Source organism: Antrostomus carolinensis, unplaced genomic scaffold (assembly GCF_000700745.2).
Source record: "Antrostomus carolinensis isolate BGI_N321 unplaced genomic scaffold, ASM70074v2 scaffold42335, whole genome shotgun sequence".
Classification (NCBI taxonomy): domain Eukaryota; kingdom Metazoa; phylum Chordata; class Aves; order Caprimulgiformes; family Caprimulgidae; genus Antrostomus; species Antrostomus carolinensis.
The window spans coordinates 54,497-76,051 of NW_010316532.1; the positions used below are offsets into that span (position 1 = coordinate 54,497).

Sequence of the window (21,555 nt, forward strand, 5' to 3'; positions counted from 1 at the left end):
TGGTTTTTAAAAGTTTGATTCTGTGCATGCCATTTCATGTTCCTGAAGTCAAAATTAGAGTAAAGAGGATCACTTCATTGCACAGTGTGATCCATGTGCCTCTTGACAGTGTACCAAGTGTTACAGCATGTTTGGGCTATTGGACAGTGTGTATTAAGCTTTCTGGGTTAAGACATTAAGATTTGGCATTGACTGATAAACCCAGCCCTGTGGTAAGACTGACAGTGTAAGAGTTTCCTGTATCTTCATGGGAGGAAAGAAATTCTGGCCAATTGATTCTGAAAATTCAAGTACAAAAGGCTGCACTGCAGTTGTAGTGATGTCTGTAGAGTAGGCACTTCTGTGCCTGGGTAGTCCATGCCTGCTGGCAACTTGGGATCAGGAAGGGCATAGACCTGCTGCTCCCAGCAATGCCTGGTCACGCTGTGCTTACCAGAACTGGGGGGGGGACGTGTGTCTTCAGAGACACCTCCCTTCAGTCTGCCACAGAGAGATGGAGCGAGGCAGCACCCGTGCAGGATGGGACAGGGCGTTCTAGCGAGTGGAGAATGGCAATGGCATGCATCCTTTTCATGACAGAATTGGATTCATAGGAAATCTACGTTCTTTACAGATCTAGCTAAAATACTTACTTACGCTGCTAGATCAGACACTGCAGTTGCCCGATTGTCACACAGACTGCAAAATCTAGCTCAGTCTGTGTGAAAGTGTGCTTTTCCAAAGCCAAAATAGCTTTAATTGTAGAGAGCAGCAGCATATAATAATACCCCCAAACACAGTAACCTTGCAGGTATTGCCATGTTTTAGATGCTGTGGGACACAGTGCTGTTGGTGAGATCTAACCTATTGAAATGAGTGTCAGACAGGGGAACTAAAGTTAATTTCATGGCTCCCATGCCACATTTGGCTCTCAGTGGGAGCTGATGTAGCTGACTGATGGAACAACTCGGTCCTGCTTATTAACACAGGGCTCTGCAGTTACAAATTAGTGCTTATTCATCTATGGAGAGCGTTCACTATCACCATCCACAGCAAGAGCAGAAAAGAACTCCAGCAAACTCCAAACAGAAGAGCCTGTTGGCAGCCTTCAGGAAAATCAGAATAAACGCAGAGATACTGTGCTCAGTGCCTGTGATGTCTATCAGGGAGCTATTTCAGTTGCTCCCTGAGGCATTTGCATCTCAGCCCATCTGTGTCTGATCCTAAATTACTTATGACCATGAGAGATAAGAGATTTCCCCATAGACAAGGGGAAGAGGGGGGTGGAACATAATTTCTGTGGTTGATATTTATATTAATGGCATAGCATGCAGAAAGCATTTCATTCCCAAGAAACAGAATTATAAAACTATCAGTAAAGATTAGATATTAAGAAAAAGACGCTCCATATCCAGCAGCTGCTTTTTTCCCTTAAAAGTTTTACCCTTGGTAGAGGATCAGGTGACAATGAGTATGATGAACATCATTGAAAATTACACAAAGACCCTGGCAAGACTGAAAGAAGAGAGAAAATAAAAGATTTTGTATTGCAGTAGTTTCTACTGTCAAAGTGCTTCTCAACCATAACTGAAGCTGATGATCTCACTTCCTGGAAAGGCAAAGATACCTTCAGAAGCCAGGAGACTGGTGACACAGTGGCACATTGTCCTCACAAGAAGGTACTCTGAGTTGCATCTTATCTCCTAGTCATTAAGTAAGCTGCATCTTCAGCTAGGGACAGATTCTGCTCAAAAGGTAATGGAGAAGCAGTTGCTTTTTAGATTACCTCCCTTAGAAATGCATCTAGAGGCTTTGTCTACAGGTAGGTACAATCCTGGAAAAACTTATGCCAGCACTATCACAGGCTTCATAGCACTGAATGTTTAGTTCATACTTGAGCTGAAATGAGTCTAAATGCCACCTTTAGGAAGCATTTCTTTTCATTAATGCAGCTGTCAGAACATTCTGCATCATGTCTGTGGGATGATGTCTTATGCTGCCATTTGTAATGGAGATCAAGGCTCCTATAACGCAGCAGTCCTTGAAAAAACTGCTGGATATTGTGCTTGTTATGTATTGGAGAAATACACTGTTTGCAGATGATATGCTCATCTTCTTAAACAAAGAGAGAGCTTCTGGTACAGCACATCTGCCTCTGATTCCAGACCATCTACAGACTGGGACAATATGCAGTTTTTAACATTATCACGATGTCCCCTTTTCGTTGTGCAGAAACTTTAACGGATACCGAATCCTGTCACATATGGTATGTTCATGTGAAATGATAAAAGACTCTGATATGCACATGCACTATTTCTATCTATGGCAGATGAAAGGCTTTGCAAAAAAGTGAAAAAACATATTTGGGACCCTACTTAGGTGGAAATTGAACTTGTACTCAGGAAAGGCCTTGGCATAAGTAGTGTTGGAGAAGTCAGCTTTCTTCCAGATCTCAGTTCTGTATGTTTGCAAAGTAGAAATCAAATTGTTTAACTTTATGAGGAAATCTGAAATTATGGATGATAACAAAAGTTCCATGATATTATTACATTTTCAGGCTACTTCACACCTGAACGGGCTAAAACTGAGCTTTTTTATTTTTTTTATAATTTATGTGCATTGATTTAGCAGTATGAATCCTAGACAATCTTTAATGAGTTGAGCATTCAATGGTTTAGTCTAATCAATTAATTTGATGGTTTAGTCTAAGTAACAACACCTAGAAGCAAAGATGAGGCCAACATTCACTGGACTACTTAGGGAAGTAGCTAGTTGATGTATTCTTTCGAGTTAACACAAAGTTACTGAAAAGCAATTGGTTCTGTAGGCAGCACACCAAGGGCTTAGTCAACTTCTTCATGATCATTCAGAATTCCAGTGTTTCTGCACACTGGAAGTTTTGGTTTCCAGCCCTGCACTACTTGAGATCTAAGCTGCAGTATTTACTAATTTTAAATCTGTGATTAGTGAGTTGGACTAATACGAGTTATTAAAAGCCTGTATTAGTAAGTGCTTAGCCTTACCTTTAATAAAGACAGCATTTGATGGTTTGTGACGTTAGGGAGAGTTTCTTTGTGTGGTTTGCTTAAATTTCCCTTAGGCCATTTTCAGTGAGGTTGGGATGGGCTTGATTGGAAAGTTTAATAGCTTTTTTTGTTTCCGTTCCCTTTTGCCAAGCTGGTCTTTAAAGCTTCTCTTTCATGATGTGTGAATTTCTCTCCATTTGAAGAACTAACATCAGATACAACACAGAAAGCAGATTTTAGAAATGAGCTATTAGGCAGAGAAGAGGCACTTTTAAGAAGCTTGCAAGTTGCACAGCAACCAGAGGAACATACAGTCATTTGATTTCTCAAATGACTCTGACTTTGACTCAAGGGAAAAACAGTTTTATTCTCCCCTTAGAGCTTTCTATCATATGTGATAAAGAGAAAACGTGTTTATACATTTTCCTCCTCTTAAAAAAAAAGTGGTACCTCATCTCAGAGAAACAGCAGCTTGTATTACCATGTAAATTACCTCAGAACATACCCGGTCACAGCTCCTTTTTGTGATCTTAAATGAGAAAATATAGCAGTATAACCTTCTCTTTCTTCTAGCTTTTAGACATAATGTGCTGAGCCTTCTGAAATAATAAATTAAAAACCAACCAACCAAACGATAATCGATGCTTGATGTTTTTTCAGTTTCTGTAGAATTGTTTCTTTCATCACTGTCCCTAGACTTGGAATTTTACAGTAATATTTTCTGATTGTTACAGGCAGCAGGTCTTGGCTTTTTCTGGAGATCACCACCGTACCAACTGTTGTCCAGTTTCTGCTGCATGCATGTGTAGGTTGATTCCAAATCAAATGTGTTCCTGAGTTTCTTTTCTGATGCCCTCTGGAGCACAGTATCACTTTTAGGTTAGATGCAGCAGTCATGCTTATTGTAGTAATAGCACATAAACATCCAGCTTCGTAAATGCCAGATATTCCTCTTGGAGATCTTATTTTCAATACTAATTTTGGTCAGTCCATATATTTGAACTACTCAGTCCAAAAATGGTTTGATTCTGATATAAACAGCCTGTTACAGCATATAAAATATATTCACAAAATGGAAAAATACCTACAGAAATGAATGACTTTATCAGACCGAGCAACTAATTTTTCTTCTCACTTGACCTTGGTTTAGTCATTTTGAACACAGCAGTGATAGTGCTCTGCTCGTATAGAGCGCTCCAAGACCTGCGCATAAAAAGTCTTCCCAATATTGGAAAATTTTGGCATTGAACCAATATTTTAAAGATATGGGTGTGTGCTAAAGCTTTTATTAAGAAATTGTCTGTTTCACATCAAATCTGATCTCCTGGTGACTAAGACCTACAGGAAGTCCTAGGTATCTTCAGACATGCTGAGAAGAGCCTTGTAACTGTCTCACAAATGCGCGTGCGATGGCTGATTCAGTATTAGCCCGGGCCATGTCTACACTGAGTGCAGTAGTGGCTACTCAGGGGCTTCTGCCAGGGTCAATAAATCATACCAGTTTGGGGAGGCAAAACAGTTATGACTCTCGTATTCAGAAGTCAGCCCCTTTGCTACCATGGCATAGTCCTTTCAAGAGCTGGTTTAAATTGTAGTGGTGAGAGAGTGCTTTGCCTGATAAAATCTTCCCTGAGGAGGAAGAAGAGCAGTGGTACTATACCCCTCCCAGAGATACCTTTTAAATATAGATGAGCCAAATATAATAAACAGTACTGTCATCTGCAGGTTACTCACCACTTTAAGTCTCCTTTATAAGAGGTCTCTTCTCTTTGATAAATGCTGCTGGTACTGTCGTGTCCATTGGAAGCGTGATTCTTTCTGATACAGCTGTGTCTGACTGTAAATGTAGTTATACTGCTACAGGAGTACATTTATCCATAACTGTATCCATCAAATTGCTAGAACAATTTTTTCTGATTTAATGACAGCAAAGTAAGTATAACAAAAATCCTCAGAACAATAGTTGAGATTTTCTTCTGAACTTTCAGAGCCCAGTGAGAAATGTGAATTTAATAGATCAGAAGTATAACTTCATTAAGATGGGTTTGAAATCAGATACACAAAGAAGAACACAGTTGTCTTGGTCTTGCAGACATCCCTAATTAGCTGTGGGTCTGAAAAGCTTTGAAAACCATAGAGCTGACCAGGTATAATCAGGAACATAAAGTCTTCTGGCATAGGCCAGAAATACTGTGTCTCAAATTTGAAGTTCCAGAGGCTGTTAGGTTTTAGAAGAGTCTCAAGTAGTTCAACCTGAGCATGTCTGGTATGGAGTCACCGAGATGCAATAAATCACCGTCATAATGCTGTTTTTTACAGGAAGAAAGTAAACTTTCAAGTGTCATTTTGGTACTGTGATCAAGGATTCCTTTTTGCCTCTGCTTAATCTCTTACATTTTAAAACTGCTCTCTTCCTTAATAGTGAAGCACGTTTACAAATGTTCTGTCCTGCTTCCCAACAGATGTCACCTGGCTGAACTTTACGTTACTGCATGCTGTCTCATGCCCAGCCCATCCCACACACACATATGCTGGCCTTCTTGCACAAAACCACGTGCAGCACCCCACACACTTCTGGAGATGTTCTCTCTCCCTCTCTCTTTCTCCCTCTCTCACACACACATGCTCTCAGAGCTTTACACCTTTTCCCTCCTGTCTCATCTTTTAGTCACTTCTTAAAGATGCTGACAGTGATTTGTTTGAGGCAGTCGAAACCTGAAACATTCTGAAAAGAAACATGCTGAAAGAGAAACACATGGGAAGAGAAGCAGCTCGTAGTAATTTTCGTTGTATCACTTTTGCACGAGGCTTTATGTGTGGCGAGTGACTGATCTAGATAAGGATGCTTCAAATAGAAAAAAAATCTCATAGAAGAAATCTGAAATCCTATGTAGAAAAACAAGAGCAAAAGCTCCTTCCTTCCTTCCCTCTGTCTCCAAAATATGCTTTTCCACCCCATAGCCAGCCCCAAACTGAATATGAGGGTCTACGTGGGCTCTGACACATAGGTGAGGGGGAGTGCACATGAAGCACCAGTCAGTAATAATCTTTCTTTTTTTCCCTCCTCAGTTTGTTGCTCAGCCAAACTGCCAACAGCTACTAGCAACACTTTGGTACGACGGTTTTCCAGGATGGAGGCGGAAACACTGGGCAGTAAAACTCTTGACCTGTGTCACCATTGGACTGCTATTTCCTGTGCTATCTGTGGCATATCTGATTGCACCGAAGAGCAGGCTGGGACTGTTCATTAAAAAGCCATTTATAAAGTTTATCTGCCACACCGGCTCTTACCTAACCTTCCTCTTCATGCTCCTGCTGGCATCACAGCATATCGTCAGGACTGACCTTCACATGCAGGGACCACCTCCCACCATCGTGGAGTGGATGATCCTGCCCTGGGTTCTAGGTAAATCAGAAACACAAAAATGCCTGAGCCACAGCTGCCTGACTCACACGCATGGCAACTGTGTGGAGACTCATTCCTGGTCTCAGCATCATCAGCGTGTAAAGAGATTTGGCAGCCAGCTTCAGTAACTGCATAAAACAGCTGGGCTCCTTCTGGAACAACAGATCCTGTTGGCCTAGGGCGCTTCTGCTGTTCATGTTGCCATCTGACATGCCTTTAGACATGACTCTGAGTAAACTGCAGCAGATGCAGCACTCTCCCTGCTTTCCGCATGCTCTGTGCAGGGAACATGCTAGGAATTAGCTTCTGGATCACGCTAGTAACAAATAGTGTCACTTCTCATGCTGGCTTAGTTCTGCTGGCTGGTACCTGGCAGAAGGCAGCGCTGAGACCCTGTCTCTGCTTTCGCCTTCTCACTGATCTGCTCCCAGAGCCAGTGCACAGGTACCAGTCCTGGTTATTCCTGGGGTCCCAGACTCCCAAATAGCCTACGGGAGGGCAGAAAAGGGAAGATAAATCTCACTCTACCATGTGCCTCTGTGCTGATAAACACTGGCCACTATCAAGCGCTGTAATGTAAGCAGAGGGAAGGAGTATTTATTATCAGAAGGTTAAACGTGAGGCTGTTACTCCAGCCTGTCTTGAGCAATCACAGCTGCAAAGAAAAGGAGGTATCCGTGTTCCTGAGGGCAGGATGTACAGGGGAGGTAGTGAGATGGGGTAGGAGAAAGTACATAGAACTACTGAGGGAGAAGAGCAGAGAAGCATAGTTGGATATGTTTTTGAAGAGAAAGAAGTATTTACCCTTTCAAACTGAGCTCCAACACACAGCAAGTGAAAACCTGTGGACTCCATTAGAAGCACGATCTCTAATGAAACTCCCTTCTCCCTTGCTGTGCCATTAGCACGTAGCACCACCGTGAGCTGGGGTGGCACTAGGAGGCCTGCTCACGGGCAATGTTCTCCGCACCTTCCTAGCTGTTCTCCAGCCCGTATCCATGCAGCCCAGGTCAGTTCAGTGCAGAACCCCAGAGGTCAGGTAACAGTGAATTGTGACTGTCTGGTAGGCGTCGGTGGCCTGGAAAACCAGACTGATGTTTTCTGAGGACACCTCTCGCAAACCTCAGTCTCTAGAGCCTTCCTTACAGCTCCTTAGTGCTTCTCACAGGTCCACCTCTGCTTTCCTCTGCCTGCTGGCTCCTCTCTCCTGGTAACACCGGGCCCCAGCTCCTTGTTTCTGTGGTGGCTCTGGATCAGGCTGGTTCTGTGCTGAACAAACCTAGCTGTTCCCTGTGCCAAGCCTAAATCTGATGATGGAAAATGAGGAAAGAGAGTAAAAGTTGCAAACATGTTCACAAATTGCTTTCCATCGTGACCCACAGCATTTTGGTCCTTGCATAGCTCCACCACAGCTTACAAATGGTAACTCAAGCCTCGTTATCTTATTAAACTGATTTATGGCATTGAAATGCATGTGTTGTTAGAAATTTCAGAATAAGCTGAGAAGGTTAAATGTCTTTTCTAAGCTTATGTGAGCTTTTCACTTTATCCTTAACTTCATGGTTAAAATTGAGGGAAATGCTAGGCATTTCAGCAAAATTAATTTGCAGATGAAAGAAAGATAATCCATTAAAAAAAACCCTTTCAAACATCACTTCTTACAGCTGTCTGCTCTTCTTTTTGAGTTCCTTTGTTTTGGATAAATAGGGATATTGTAGGACTGTTTATTAAATGGAGAAATTAGAACAGTTTCACCAGATTAAAGGTTATTATTTAATAAATATTTTCCACTATAAAAGGAGAGAGAGAACAGGCACACACAGCATTGCTGTAACTATAGTAACCAGCAATGATAACTCACTATAAATACAGTGTACGAGTTCTTCAGCAGGCTCCTCTCCATTGATTTATTTTATTTTATGTTTTTCTGTTCCTGCAAGGATTTGGAGGCAGCTGTAATAAAATTACCTTATTGGCCTTGACATTATGCTTGCCTGATCACTGACCTGCTGGCTGGCAGCTGAAGAGCTAAGATTGATATTTGGATGTTTGCAGCAGTTCATTTCAACATTATCTGCTCTTCAGATTGAACTTTCAGGTCCTAAAACTTGAGTTGCGAGTAGCATTTCAGTGACCACTGCAGCAGCTTGTGGTTAGGTATGGGTAGCAATTTGGGTAACTATATTGGTAATGCACCTGACATGTATTTTGTTGAGGTTTTTTGTGTGTTTTTTTTCTTTTCACACATTTCAAGTCTTCATTCAAGGAAAATGTTGTAAACTGGGTAATTCAAGATAGTTGGGGGCTCTAAAGACATTCTCAGAAGCATGTAGGTGATGAAGGAGCCTAGCTGCCATTTGCTTTTTAATGGGACTTAGGTTCTCAAAAATACTTAAACAGTTCTACAGGAAAAGACACACATGTTACTTAAAATTACAATTGTATGCATGTGAGTTTAGCAGTCTGCTGATGAACTTCAGAAACTGCCACTCACCCTTCCAGCTGCAAGGAGGTACAGTGAAGGTTGGCAAGTGCCAAAAATTATTGCCAGAAGGCATTTCAGAGTTAAGATTATGGGCTCTGGCCATATCCTCAGGAACAAACATTCACCTTGCAAAACCCATAGCCATATTTGACATGAGGTGGTGAGTCATTGCTGAGAGATGCCATGCCAGGCTGCAGTGCCCTTTTTCACACTGAGTCCTACCTTTTTTCACATATAGTCTCTATGGGCTTTTTGTGCAGCAAAATGCATAAATACAGTGACTGGGCATAGAGAATTAATTCACTTCTTCCTTCTTTGGTATGATATTGCCAGGTCAGGGAGGAAATGTACTCGCACGCAGAAGCTGGTACTAGTGTTGCATGTTCTGCAGATAAAGTCAGGAAAAATCAGTACTGACCAATTGAGCAATTAATTACTTATAGTTTCTAGGAGAGCAGACAATGTATTAGAAACTATACAAAATACAGTTGCTTAAATAGTTTATTGATGTAGAACAATCCACTCATACTAGTTATAATTAACATATGTTTCAAGCAATCTCCTTGTGTGTATATCTGGAGCCCTAGATAGGAAACTTGGGTCTTTTTCGTATGTCTCTAGACTACATTCTCCACAGAGTTGTAAAGCATCTCATAATTATCAGTATTCTATCTTGTAGAAGACAGGAGGGCTGAGACTTTTTTCCCCAAGCTGTTAATTTAGAATTGTCTTTCATTATATCACATATACACAGTGCTTTAATGACAACTAATACCTCATCATGACAATGAGCTCTCTTTCTTTCTACAGGTTTTATCTGGGGAGAAATCAAGGAAATGTGGGATGGAGGATTCAATGAGTACGTACATGACTGGTGGAATCTGATGGATTTTGCAATGAACTCCCTCTATCTTGCAACTATTTCCCTTAAAATTGTTGCCTACGTCAAGGTACAGTAACTTGGGAGAGAGAATTTAACTTGCTTGTGAGAACTGTAGTACACAGGGTAGAAACTGTCAAAATCAAAATTACAGATCAAAGAGCATAGCTGCTTTTCAAGCAGTCCAGTTTTGAAAATTCACCTGGAAAGCTTATTAATTTCTTTAGAGAATGATCATCCTTCTCATCCTGACTCCTTGATTAAAACTGAAGTACATTGTTTGGGCACTGGGTAGAAGTTTCCCTACTTGCTGTCTGTTTTGTAGCTACTCAGTTGCCAAAGATACGTTTCCTTTTCCATACTGACATTGGACCTCTTTCAACAATGCTGTTCATAGTGAAAACATGATTTTTAAATAAAATGGTAAAAGGAAAACAAGAATAGGGTTATATGAAAAAATCTACAGCCAAGATTTATAATCTGTAGTCCTACAGATTTGTAGATTACTAATCAGAAGCTTGTGAAAAGTCTACTAAGAAAAGCAAGCCTGCTAGTAGGAGGCTTCCATCTGATATAAAGAAGTCAGTTTACTCTCTTCAATATATAGTTTTAAGCTATAGGCAAGGAAATGACAAAGGAGCATGCTGGAGCTTTAACACCGCATAGATTCTTCACTGCCATGTTCCATTTATGGCAAGAATGCACATCAGAGCTCATCCTCAAAAGCACCTTCCACACTTATAAATTTCTGATGCTTCAAGTTAGCATATGCACATGTTTCGAAGCCAGAGGATGGCCTGAAGCACTTTCTTTTTGTCTCTGTTTTTCAAAGAAACAGACAAGACACAAATGGCCTCCTGCAAACTTCCTTATGCAATGGCTCTGACTTCAGCTGGAGCTGTGTGCTTGGCCTGATTCTTTTCTCGGTATGAATCAGCAGTAACTTCACTACAGTTAGTGTAATTACACAGATCAAGTAACTGGAGTCTGCTCCATGGCCATTTATGAGCTTTCTAGTTTGCTGTGCTACTGTGTTGGTTTTGCCCTGGTAGAAGGGTACTACTTCTTTTAGCCCAGCTCCTAATAACCAGGACAAGCACTTTCCAAAGCAACCTTGTTTAGTCCCGCCCAAGCATGTATGCAGGCAGAGAGGAAAAGAGGAGAAAATTTCACAAAGCTCATTGACTCCCAAATGGCAAGGCTTTTATAAAAAATTTCTTAGCAGGAACAGTCCTGCTATGGGGCCTTTTTAAAATCCAGAGGGCTGCATAGTGGTGAGTTAGTTTTTCAAAGGGAAAAGCTTTAAGATAGTTGCTGCTCCCTGAAGAGGTAGCTCTGTAACAGCATCAAAGCAGGAAGAGATTACTTCTTTTTTCTCTCCCAACATTCAGAATCAGTGAGGAAATTACGGACTTGAAAGGTTGGTCTTTAAACTGTGAGCAACACAGAAAAAAGCTGGAAATAATGAGATTCACGAACAAATCTTAAAATGTTAACAATCTTATTCTTTCTCACACACAAATTACTAGAAGAGCTGTGCATCCACAGATTTATACAGTTACTGAGATTTAAACTCCTAGCCAAGCCACATACACAAAGGAAGTACAGCTTTGTTTATATACTCTGCAGGAACTACAGAAACTTACAGGCTAACTGAAGACCTATCTGCCAGCACACAAAATAATGCTTACAGGAATGTATTTGAGTACAGATCAGACCCACTTGGATTAAACCTGGTTGATCCGAGTCTGCTCCTGGCAAGACCAATGTCAGACATTTCGGAGAGGTGCATAAAATCTTACACAGCAGTAGTTTGGAAACAGCATGCTCACAGAAGTTCCCTTCTGACCAACGTCACTTACAGGTTGCAGTGTGCTCTGAAACATGAGGCTTTATAATGTTGATAATGGCTTCAAAACCTTTTGCAACATGACTTGTAAAGGTTTTTGTTCATTATAGAGCAGCCTTGAGCTGGAAAAGGCTGGTATATATGCCAATATACCATATTCTAACACTTCTTAGAACTTCAAAGGATTACATGGACATTTACCTTTCTGCCAAATATCAGAAAATAAATTGTATACTGACACTAATGTTTTCCATCCTTGTTCTTACGTGGAGACTTTTTTTTTTTCCTTGATTTGATTGGTTCCGAGACCTGGCCTTAATATTGTCCAATACCAATTAAATCTTCAGGCTAATTATAGGGTAAAAATACTTTCTTAATCAATTTTAATTTGCTGCATTGAATTGTCATGTAATGAGGAACGGTAAACATGACTGCCTGGTGTAACTTATTAGTACTGTTCTGTATACATCTCTGCTGTGTTTCATCTTCTGATGGCTAACCCAAACAACTCCAGACTTTGCAGATGCCCAGCTTCATTAGATGCCTCTGAAATCTGTTTCTCTATTACCTATGATGCTAGGCTGCTCTGAAGAGACTACTGTTTGCCAAGCAAGGATATACCATTAGTGTGTAAAGGGACAAAATATGACCTGAACAAGTTGCTTTAAAAAAAAAAAAAAGTGAGATGAAGATCACCTTTTCACATACCTTTACATACAGCCTATGCTAAACCCTAGCAGAGAGCCCCTGGGCTGCTGTGTCCAGCCAGCATGCAGAAGAGAATTGTAAACAACTGTGCAAATCTGCTCCCTAGGCAGGGCAGGGGAGGCTTCCTGGTCACAACCATCTGCCCCACTGCTGGATATTGGCAAAAGTTAACAAGTCTGCCTGTTTGTAAACATTTGCAAACCCATCTTCTAATCAAGTGAACAGACTCCGGCCACGATGTTCGCTGCCTGTTTGTAAACATTTGCAGACCCAATCAAGTGAACAGACTCCGGCCACGATGTTCATGTAATAAAGAACAGTTTGGAAATGTCAAAAGCAATCAGAGTTCATGCTGAAATGCCTTTGTGTCATGTCTCAGCTCCTTCATAAAGAGGAATAGTTTGAAATACCAGCTTGCTTTTAGCTGTGTCCTTGGAAAGAGAAAAGAAAGAGTGAGCTTATGTATTGAACTTTCAGATTTAGATAGGAAGTCCCTGCAAACTCATCTGCCAGTATGATATTGACACCATTTCCTTTTAAAAGGTACAAAAACTATTTTAGGATTCCTAAACACACTGGCTACACTATTAGCTGTGTTATTCTAAGTACATTTTTGCCTTTTTATACATGTTAAATGAGCAGAGACAAGTGTTAAAAGGACAATTATTATTTGATATTAAAATGCCTTTGACTCCATTTTGTGTACTGGTGCAGTTAAGCCAGAGTAGTTACATTTATACAACCAGCTCTTTTGTGTTACCTATTTGCAGCTGGCTGCGCTTTGCTCAGAAAATGCTTCTGCTTTTACAGTTACATTACAAACCAAGTTAATGTTATAATTGATGCACTCAAATGTACCCAGTGTTTCAGCTGCAATTATGACCTCTGCTTTAGCAACTCTCCTAAAATTGCCATGACAAATTAACTAATAAGAAAATTAATATGAAAAAAGCATTTTGGTTCTGGGCTGTTGGCACTTTTTTTAGATTACTAAGGAAGGAAAGTATCCACTTTTTATGTTCAGTAGTTCATCACCTTCCTTCTTCCCTCCCTTCTCCCTCCCTCACATTCGTCCCGGAATGAACAGTGTTTTGAATGTGCAGTCATATTTAGGAGGAAAAAGAAGAAAAGGTAATTAGAAATTTCGAACCCAAATCTGATAAAGGGCAGTCTGAACCCCTTTAAACATTGAAAGAAAAGGAGACTGTGTATGAACCCATAGACCCAAAGAAACGGCAAAGAGTGAACTCAAAATTCAGAAGGCCTGTTTTCTAAATTTAGTCTAAGAACAGCCAACATACCAGAAGCCTCTAAAGAAAAGCTGGTCCCACAGCTGTCCGTATCAGGGGGTCATAATCCAGTAGGGAGAGTTCATAAGAAGGCTTCATTAAACCTAAGTCTCTGCCCTGATCAAGTCAGCTCCAGTCCTTAATCCCAAATGTTAGTCTGACAGTAGCTGAGAGTTTTAAAGTGCTTCTCATGACACCAGTACCTCTTTAGTATTTACATGTGAGCCATTAGTATTAGCAGGTGTGACTTTTTGAGCTACCTCAGAGTAATTACCACACAATTCACTTTTATACCCTTGTTATTTCTTTCAGTATAACGGTTCTCGTCCAAGGGAGGAATGGGAAATGTGGCACCCGACTCTCATTGCAGAAGCCCTTTTTGCAATATCCAACATTTTAAGTTCCTTGCGTCTCATATCCCTGTTTACAGCAAATTCACACCTGGGACCCTTGCAGATTTCTCTGGGACGCATGCTGCTAGACATCCTTAAATTCCTTTTTATCTACTGTCTGGTGCTTCTGGCTTTTGCCAATGGACTGAACCAGCTTTATTTTTATTATGAGACCAGTGCCTCGGAGGAACCCAACAACTGCAAGGGGATCCGATGTGAGAAACAGAACAATGCCTTCTCCACGTAAGATGTCCTTTCCTTTCTGTTTTTAAGGTAGACTTCCACTGTCTCTTGTTACCTGCCTCTGCCTGTTGTCTGTCACTGCACTGAACGTGCCTTTATTTATTAATTCGCAGATACTGAGTGAACTGGTTGACTGTGCAGGAAAGGTGTGAGTTAACTGGGGCAGACATTCTGCTGAGCTGTGCTGTCAGAAAGACTCTTACTTAGGTCTGGAAGCGAGAGACAATCGTTTTAGTTCTGGACCAGAGAGTCTCCCTACATGATCCTGCAACTTAAATTTTATTATGGCTATGTACAATTTCAGTATGTTTGAGAAAGCAAGTGTCTTTTTGCCATAATAATTGTTTTGTCTGATCCTGGAGGAAAGGAAGGGAAGCTAAACAAAATGTAGAAGACAAAGGATAAACCTATGAAAAAAGGTATTAAGAAATAATGTGATACATTGCAACAACAACAATCTCACCTAGGCCATTTTTATGCATACGTGATGTTGCAAGCTTCTCTGATCTCCTCTGCAGTGGGGTGAGACTAAAATCCCAGCAAAATCCTTTTTGCTGGAAATGCTGGTTACTTTGCTGAGATGTTGGCATGGAAATTGCTGTGATGACAGCTGGCAGGGCTGAAAGAGATAGCACATGCAGAAAAATAACATGAATTGTCTTTCTGATATATTTGTTTTAATTACTAATAGTGGAAATAATTATAATAATCAGCCCCCACCCAATTGTTCTTGCTGCTTGCACAGTACTTAAAACACAATGGGAAGAGAAATAAATAAAGCACAGTCTAGAAAAAGGCCTACACCCTGCAAACAAGCAAAACAAAACTGTTGTCCACCACTTTATGCTAAATTAAATAAAACTTGTCATAATGCCCAATAATTCTCCACCCTTCCTCAGCTGAAGGCTTGAGCTTAAGAAAAGATTTGTGACATATTTGCACTGTCATGGAAAGCAGATGATGGCTGAGGCCACGTGACTAGGTTGGAGAGGAAAGGCTCCAACACTGTCCTGCAGGCTCCCTCCTTAAAAGAAGTGGGGGATTTTCATGGGATAGAGTCCAGCCTTACAAGAGCATCATGACCTGGTAGACCAGACGTGCTGCCGTTTCCCACTGCAGAGCAGGAACACCATAGGCTTGATTAATTTTCTCATTAAACCCATCTATATCTGGAGGAAGTGAATGGAACTGCACTGTACTAATGAAAAACAGAATTAAAGACTTGGGTCTTTTTTCCATTTTAATTGCTTTGCATGCCCCAGAAATGCGTTGTGCTGCCCTTGCAAAGGAATTAAATAACAAATACTACTCCTTGATCTACGTCCATATTGATGCAGCAGCCAGAGAAATGTTTGGCAAGCACAATGTTTGTTAAGTGGCAACTTCTGACTCACAAATGATCAAAACCACAGAGTTCAGGACTAGAGCCTGCCTTTCCCTGGAGCTGTGGTGAACAGATGTATTCAGTTCTGCATCCTGGTTTGGACCTGTCTCCATTGCAAACCAGGCATTTTACGGATTTCTGTAACCACTGCCAGCAGGTTAGTGGAGAAAACAACGGCAAGATTTGACTGAAGTAAAAGAGCATTGGGTCAGCAGGGAAAAAAAAAATCCTCAAGTCTGTAAGAAGGTGTAATATCTTGAGAACTAGAAATGATACAGAACTACTTAACAGAAAGTGTGCAGATCAGCTTAAATACAGACCACAGTTTCTCCCACCCTAGCATTCAGTTTAAACCCCCTGCCAAGGAGAATGTAGCACAGAAAGGAAATTGAGGGGGCTCAGCCTTTATGGCAGAGGTTTGTTTAAAACAAAATCGCAGTGGGAGGGGATCCATTAGGACTCAGGTCTCCTGGCAGGCGACAGAATGCTCTGCAGTTACTTTTTGTTTGAGAATTGCTTAAGAAATTTATTTAACATCTTCTTAAAAGTTTAAATAGTCATTATTAACACCCCAGGTACAAGCTGACATTTGGCCTTGAGCAGATGCACAGCATGGGTGACTGGCTAAGAACGGGCAACCTGCAAAACAGAAAATTACACTCTTGGGCTGGGGAGAGCAAGCGGGGCTGGAGGGAATTCAGATCAGAGCTGGTGTTACCTCAAGTTTGCTCATAGTTCATCTCTAATGAAAGAATAAATGTAAAAAGCTTTCAATCAGTACCCTTTGATTCCTACCAGCATTTCTAGGCAGTCACACAATAAGATCTAATTTTGTAAGGGAAGGAAAAGCAGGATGCCACTCGTGTTTGTACAGCTTGTTTAAAATGTGACACCTATTTAGTGGTGCATTATTTCCTATCACTCCCAAAGGATGGGTTTAATATTTTATTGGTGAGGAAATTTTCTGTGTCGCAAACACAGATCACGGCAAAGTAATATTCCTTTGCGACAGCAATGAGGTGAAGTCATGAATAATTTAAGGTTTTATGCTTTGGCTTCGCTATCCCGTAGAAAGAATGCTTAGGCAGACAATTTGAAAATGTGTTTATTGCTGTGATTTGGGCAACTGAAGGAAGGAGAAGAGAGAGAGGAAGAGGAGGAAGGGGTGGAGGAAGTCACACCTTACTGCCTGCTGTGTCATTCTCAGTGGAGGGTCACACTGATCGCTGGGGCCATTTCTCCAGGGACTGCAGGAGGGTTCCTGTGGCAGAGGGGGGCACTTGCTCTCTCTAAGCTGCCGTGGAGTGTGGTGGAGCTTTGAGATTTCTCCTGTTTGCTTAAGATCCAAAATATACTCAGTAGGAGGGGATAGTCACTCAATCACAATTCTCAAAATTCTTTTTATAAAGCTGCTTCTCCAAAGTACTGTGAGCCCCATGGAACACTTAGTGTGAACAGAGATTGTGGTTCTGGGATGTCCTTGAACACTGAGGAAGGAGTAACTAAACCTTGCTTCCATGCAAAGTTGCAGAACCCAGTTGCTGTCTTTTTCAAGGGTGACTACATGTCCACATGTGAATATACTGGCCTTAATCTGGGCCCAAATTATATTCCTGGTCAATATTGTGAATTCAGAGCAATGCACAGATCACTTCTAAGACTGATTTCACTTTCATGACAGGAACCTCTGTCTCTTCTGAGCCTACAGTCTAATCACTACTTTTACTGCTAGTATTAAAATAAGTTAAAAGATAGCTAGCAGTCCACCATTTTTAGTAGAGAAATGCTTAGCATTCTTTGGTTAAGCCTTATTTTACCACCTCACTTATTTAATAAATCTAACAAACAGCCTGACTTTTAGGAGAAAATGTTTTTGTTTTAAAGAGTCTTTATCATTTTGGCCGGTGAAAAACATAGGATACGTCCACAAAATATAAAGAAACTAAATCCCTGCATACAGCACAGAGCTACCTGTGGAATAGATGCCTGGAGAAGCCGGGAGAACAGATTCCTGGTATGTCAAGTAAAGTATCTGAATTATTTGTATTGATTTTTCTAGTAGGAGCATTTGAAAATACCTACTGACTTCAGGCAAAAGTGGAAACTCTTAACCAGGCATATAGATGTCATTTTTTGATGATATAAGTGCCATATTTTGGAAAGCCAAAACAAAGATACTCAAATAGAGCAATTATTTAGATTACTGATTATGACGTGATTGCGAAAGGTCACTTGTCTCTGGCTGAAGCAAATAGAAACCCGGGATGATCTCATCAGCTGTAAAGCACAGTGAGGTCAGGTCTGGTTCATCTGTGGAAGGAAGACTTCAAAAGAAGAAAACCTCTCAAGCTGAATTAATGTGATGACTCTCTTTCATCTGAGTCATTACTGATCAATTGTTGCAGCATGCTATTGAGGGCACTGCACGGTGGTGGGTGGGAGCAGCTGCACAAACAAGCCAGAGCAACCAGCATTTTTTTGGCCACGTGCGTTGCTAACAGAGTGGGTCTTAGCACACTGGCCTGGTTCACCTGCAGCCCAAGTCACTGCAAGCTCTCAGCCTATATTAGAGCAAAAGGTGCAAGTGGATGTGATTTCTCGCACCTCCTACCTGGTGGTACCTCATTGTTGTGCACTACTTAACTACTACGGTCACACTGTACATGGCAGTTTTAGTTAGAGGGAATATATTGTTGCTGTTCTTTGCATGTGTGTAGAGTGGGGAAGAACCTTGGGTTCCTTCAGGGCACTTAGCCTCATTGCATCTCACAAGGATGTGGCCAGGGCTCTGGGATAGGTAGCAAATGTTGATATGACACAATTGTCACATGCATTGGCCAGTGGGTCACTGTGGCTGGAGCGCAGACTGCCTCCCGGGGAGAATGAATGGCTGTACAGAGCAGCCATGCTGTGGCAGCCCAGGCTCCTGGTGTCTGTGTGTTCCCCACCTGAACACTGCCTGAAGCAGGCATTGTTTTCCAATCCCCAGAGTCAGGTAGCCAAGTAAAAATCTGATTTTATTTGCAGACTTTTCGAGACGCTCCAGTCACTCTTCTGGTCTGTGTTCGGTCTGCTGAATCTCTACGTCACCAACGTGAAAGCCAGACATGAGTTTACAGAATTTGTTGGGGCCACTATGTTTGGGACCTACAATGTCATCTCCCTTGTTGTGCTGCTGAACATGCTCATAGCCATGATGAACAACTCCTACCAACTCATTGCTGTAAGTGATCTCTTTCTCTCTCTTTTTGCTTCAGTTTTTCTCCATGTGCCTCATTCGTTAGGCTTATAGCAAGTGTGTATCTTCTGGGATGCTGGAGACTGCTGCCCCCAGGTTTTGACAGCAGATACTTGGGATTTCTACTCACTAGCCTGAATCATGCTTGCGGAGGAGGTTTTGCTCTGATTGTAATGCTTCTTAGCTGGAAAAGGCTTATCAGTTGTGATCTGCCCTTGTCTTCTCCTGTAGAGTAACCTCACTGATCACCTTGTCATTAGCAGCTGATTTACTTTGCAGCAGAGAGGGTATATAAAGGGAAGCTTTATATACCACTGCTTCCTCATCCTTGGTTTTAACTTGGGGGGTGGGCGTTACATAGGTTTTTTCCCTCTCTCCTATTACTGTTTTCTCATTTGAAACTGTGTGTGTGAGGAGCCTGGTCCTTTAATTTCTTATTCCACAGTCTTCCCACTGAAATTAGATCATTTCCATCTGTAACACCAGCCAGTCTCCTGGCAGCTGACTCTGTAGACCCATAATCTCAGATTTCTGAGTCACCTCAGTGCAGGATGGATCTGAGCTGAGGCAGCTCGGGGCTGCCAGTTGGCTGTAGAGCCAGTTTAAAACTTAACTTTATCTTCATTTGAATGTTCAAAACTGGTCTCTCTACTGTAATCTCGTTCTGTGTACCTAAAAGCCAATCTGTACATTGATGATTAAATTTCTCAACAGATTGAAAAATAAAGTAGCATGGCTCTGTATTTTAAGGTTCTTCAGGTAAACTACAGAGAAACAGTATGGAAGGAAGCTAAATCTGGTGTGTGCAGTACTTAAGGTAAACCAGTGGGCACTTACTTTCCAGTTCTGACGTCTGACTTGATTGGTTTAGAGACAGTGAGGTGGTGAAGTGTTACATCATCTGTGAACAGAAACAGGAGCTGGGAAGATCATTTGCGTCCTCAGCCGATCACTCAGAAGTACAGGCAGAGTAGAGACTTCCTTCTCTGCTTTGGATGACTCTTGGATTTACTCTAGAAGACAGAGGATAAAACAGATTAAAAAAAGAACCAGCACCAGCTCTCCTATTTCCATTCCCAACTTCCTGGACAGATCCCTGGGGAAGTGTATGGGTGAGCTCCTTTCCTGGCTAAAGCACACAGAGGGGAGTATCGAGTTGTCTGCTTGTACAGGTTCCACAGCTGCTGTTGATCATCCGCTGATTCAAGTGGCTCCTAAATTTAGTTATGAGTCAAACTGAGTGCAGACTCAGTCAAATCGGTGATACTTTTGGACATCTGATCTTTATCACGTTAAAGAGTATGAGAAAAACTGGACCATTGACCTTCCAAACGAGCAGAAAAGCAGCTTATCACAAAGGCATCATGCTTTATCAGTCTGTTTCAATGCCTTAAGTGCTTTCTCTTTGTTCAGTGCTACTCCTCACAATCCAGGGAGACTGGAATGACAGGCAGAAAACAAAGATACTCTCTTTGGCTGTTTTCTCCCATTCCCCTTCCTTTATTGTCTTCAAATAGGCTTGTCACTGACACAAAGCCCAAACCTGAGATTGGCATAAGAATAGCAGCATTTTCTATGAACTGGGATACAAACCACTCATCATTCTTTTCCCTGAATAATTTGAGTGATGCAATGACACATTACAAACAATCCCACATGACTTGGAGAGACCCATCATAACAAATAACTGAAGTGAACGGTCCAGAGCGGACTGTTGTGTTAATATTTTTGTGTATGCAGCAGTTGGGAGCAGTGATTTGCTCCATCAGAAAGGATGCTGGAGAGACCTGGGGGTGAAGGACTGAACTGGCCAGATAACCTAGGCATAACACGCAAGGCAGCGTGCAGCATGAGGCCCCTCAGAAGAATGACAGTGAAAATGCTACAGGATACTTCTTTGTCACTTAAGCTGTCATACTGCAATTGCTGCTGAGAGCAGTGACATTTCTTGGGAAGGCAAGAGGCTGTCACTTCCAGCCTTTTCTTGCGCCGTGCATGCAGCTTGTTTTTTTTGAAGCTAGTATTTCTGCACGCTCACAGCATTCTCTCAGGCACAAGTTTTATCCATGTGTCTTCTAAGGGCAAAATCAATTAATCTCTTCCCTGAAGAAAACAACTCATTAATAAATGTTGAGCTTTACAACTGCAGATCGTTTTTTAACCTCCTCTAATCAGGTCTGCCCCTTTCTGAATCACAGTGGAGTGGGCATTTCTTCTTGCTGGTATTTCTGTTACAGTGAATACACGTGGAATGACAGCATTCCAGGGAGCGAGGAGGGGAAAGGACCAAGAAGCCCTCAGAGCGGGGTGGAGATCTTACTCTAGCATACATCAGTAGGAAATCTTGTGCCATGTGCAGGACTCTGCAGAGAAATAAAGTGAGCTAGACATCGAGGATGAGATGCCATCAACTGCTTGTTGATTTCCCTGCAGTGCAGTGGTTGGGACATCGTAATTAATTCCACTTGTTAATGAGCCAGTGGCACTGCTGCAGTGCAAACAGTCTGTCTCCCCTCCTTTCTTCCAGGGACAAATATGTTAATACATTTGTAGCAGTTATTCTTCAGGTTGGCTTTCCTCCATTGTCTCATACATACATGAATTTCTGCTGTGAGGTTAGAGAAAGGGGAATCTGAGCTGCTTTTGCTTTGCCCTTCCTTGTGTCTCCCCAGTATG

The 21,555-nt window shown here is 41.6% G+C and overlaps 1 protein-coding gene across 1 annotated transcript in view; it reads left to right on the forward strand.

The window, feature by feature from the left end:
* Window positions 1-18,864, forward strand: part of LOC104525208 (short transient receptor potential channel 5) — a gene marked incomplete at its 3' end in the record, with an annotated part of 45,850 nt that extends 26,986 nt beyond the window's left edge. The window contains exons 3-6 of the mRNA XM_010168290.2: window positions 6,075-6,411; window positions 9,707-9,846; window positions 13,935-14,257; window positions 18,669-18,864. Coding sequence (XP_010166592.1) covers window positions 6,075-6,411; window positions 9,707-9,846; window positions 13,935-14,257; window positions 18,669-18,864 — 996 coding nt within the window. The remainder of the gene's footprint in view (window positions 1-6,074; window positions 6,412-9,706; window positions 9,847-13,934; window positions 14,258-18,668) is intronic.
* Between the last annotated feature and the right edge of the window lie 2,691 nt (window positions 18,865-21,555).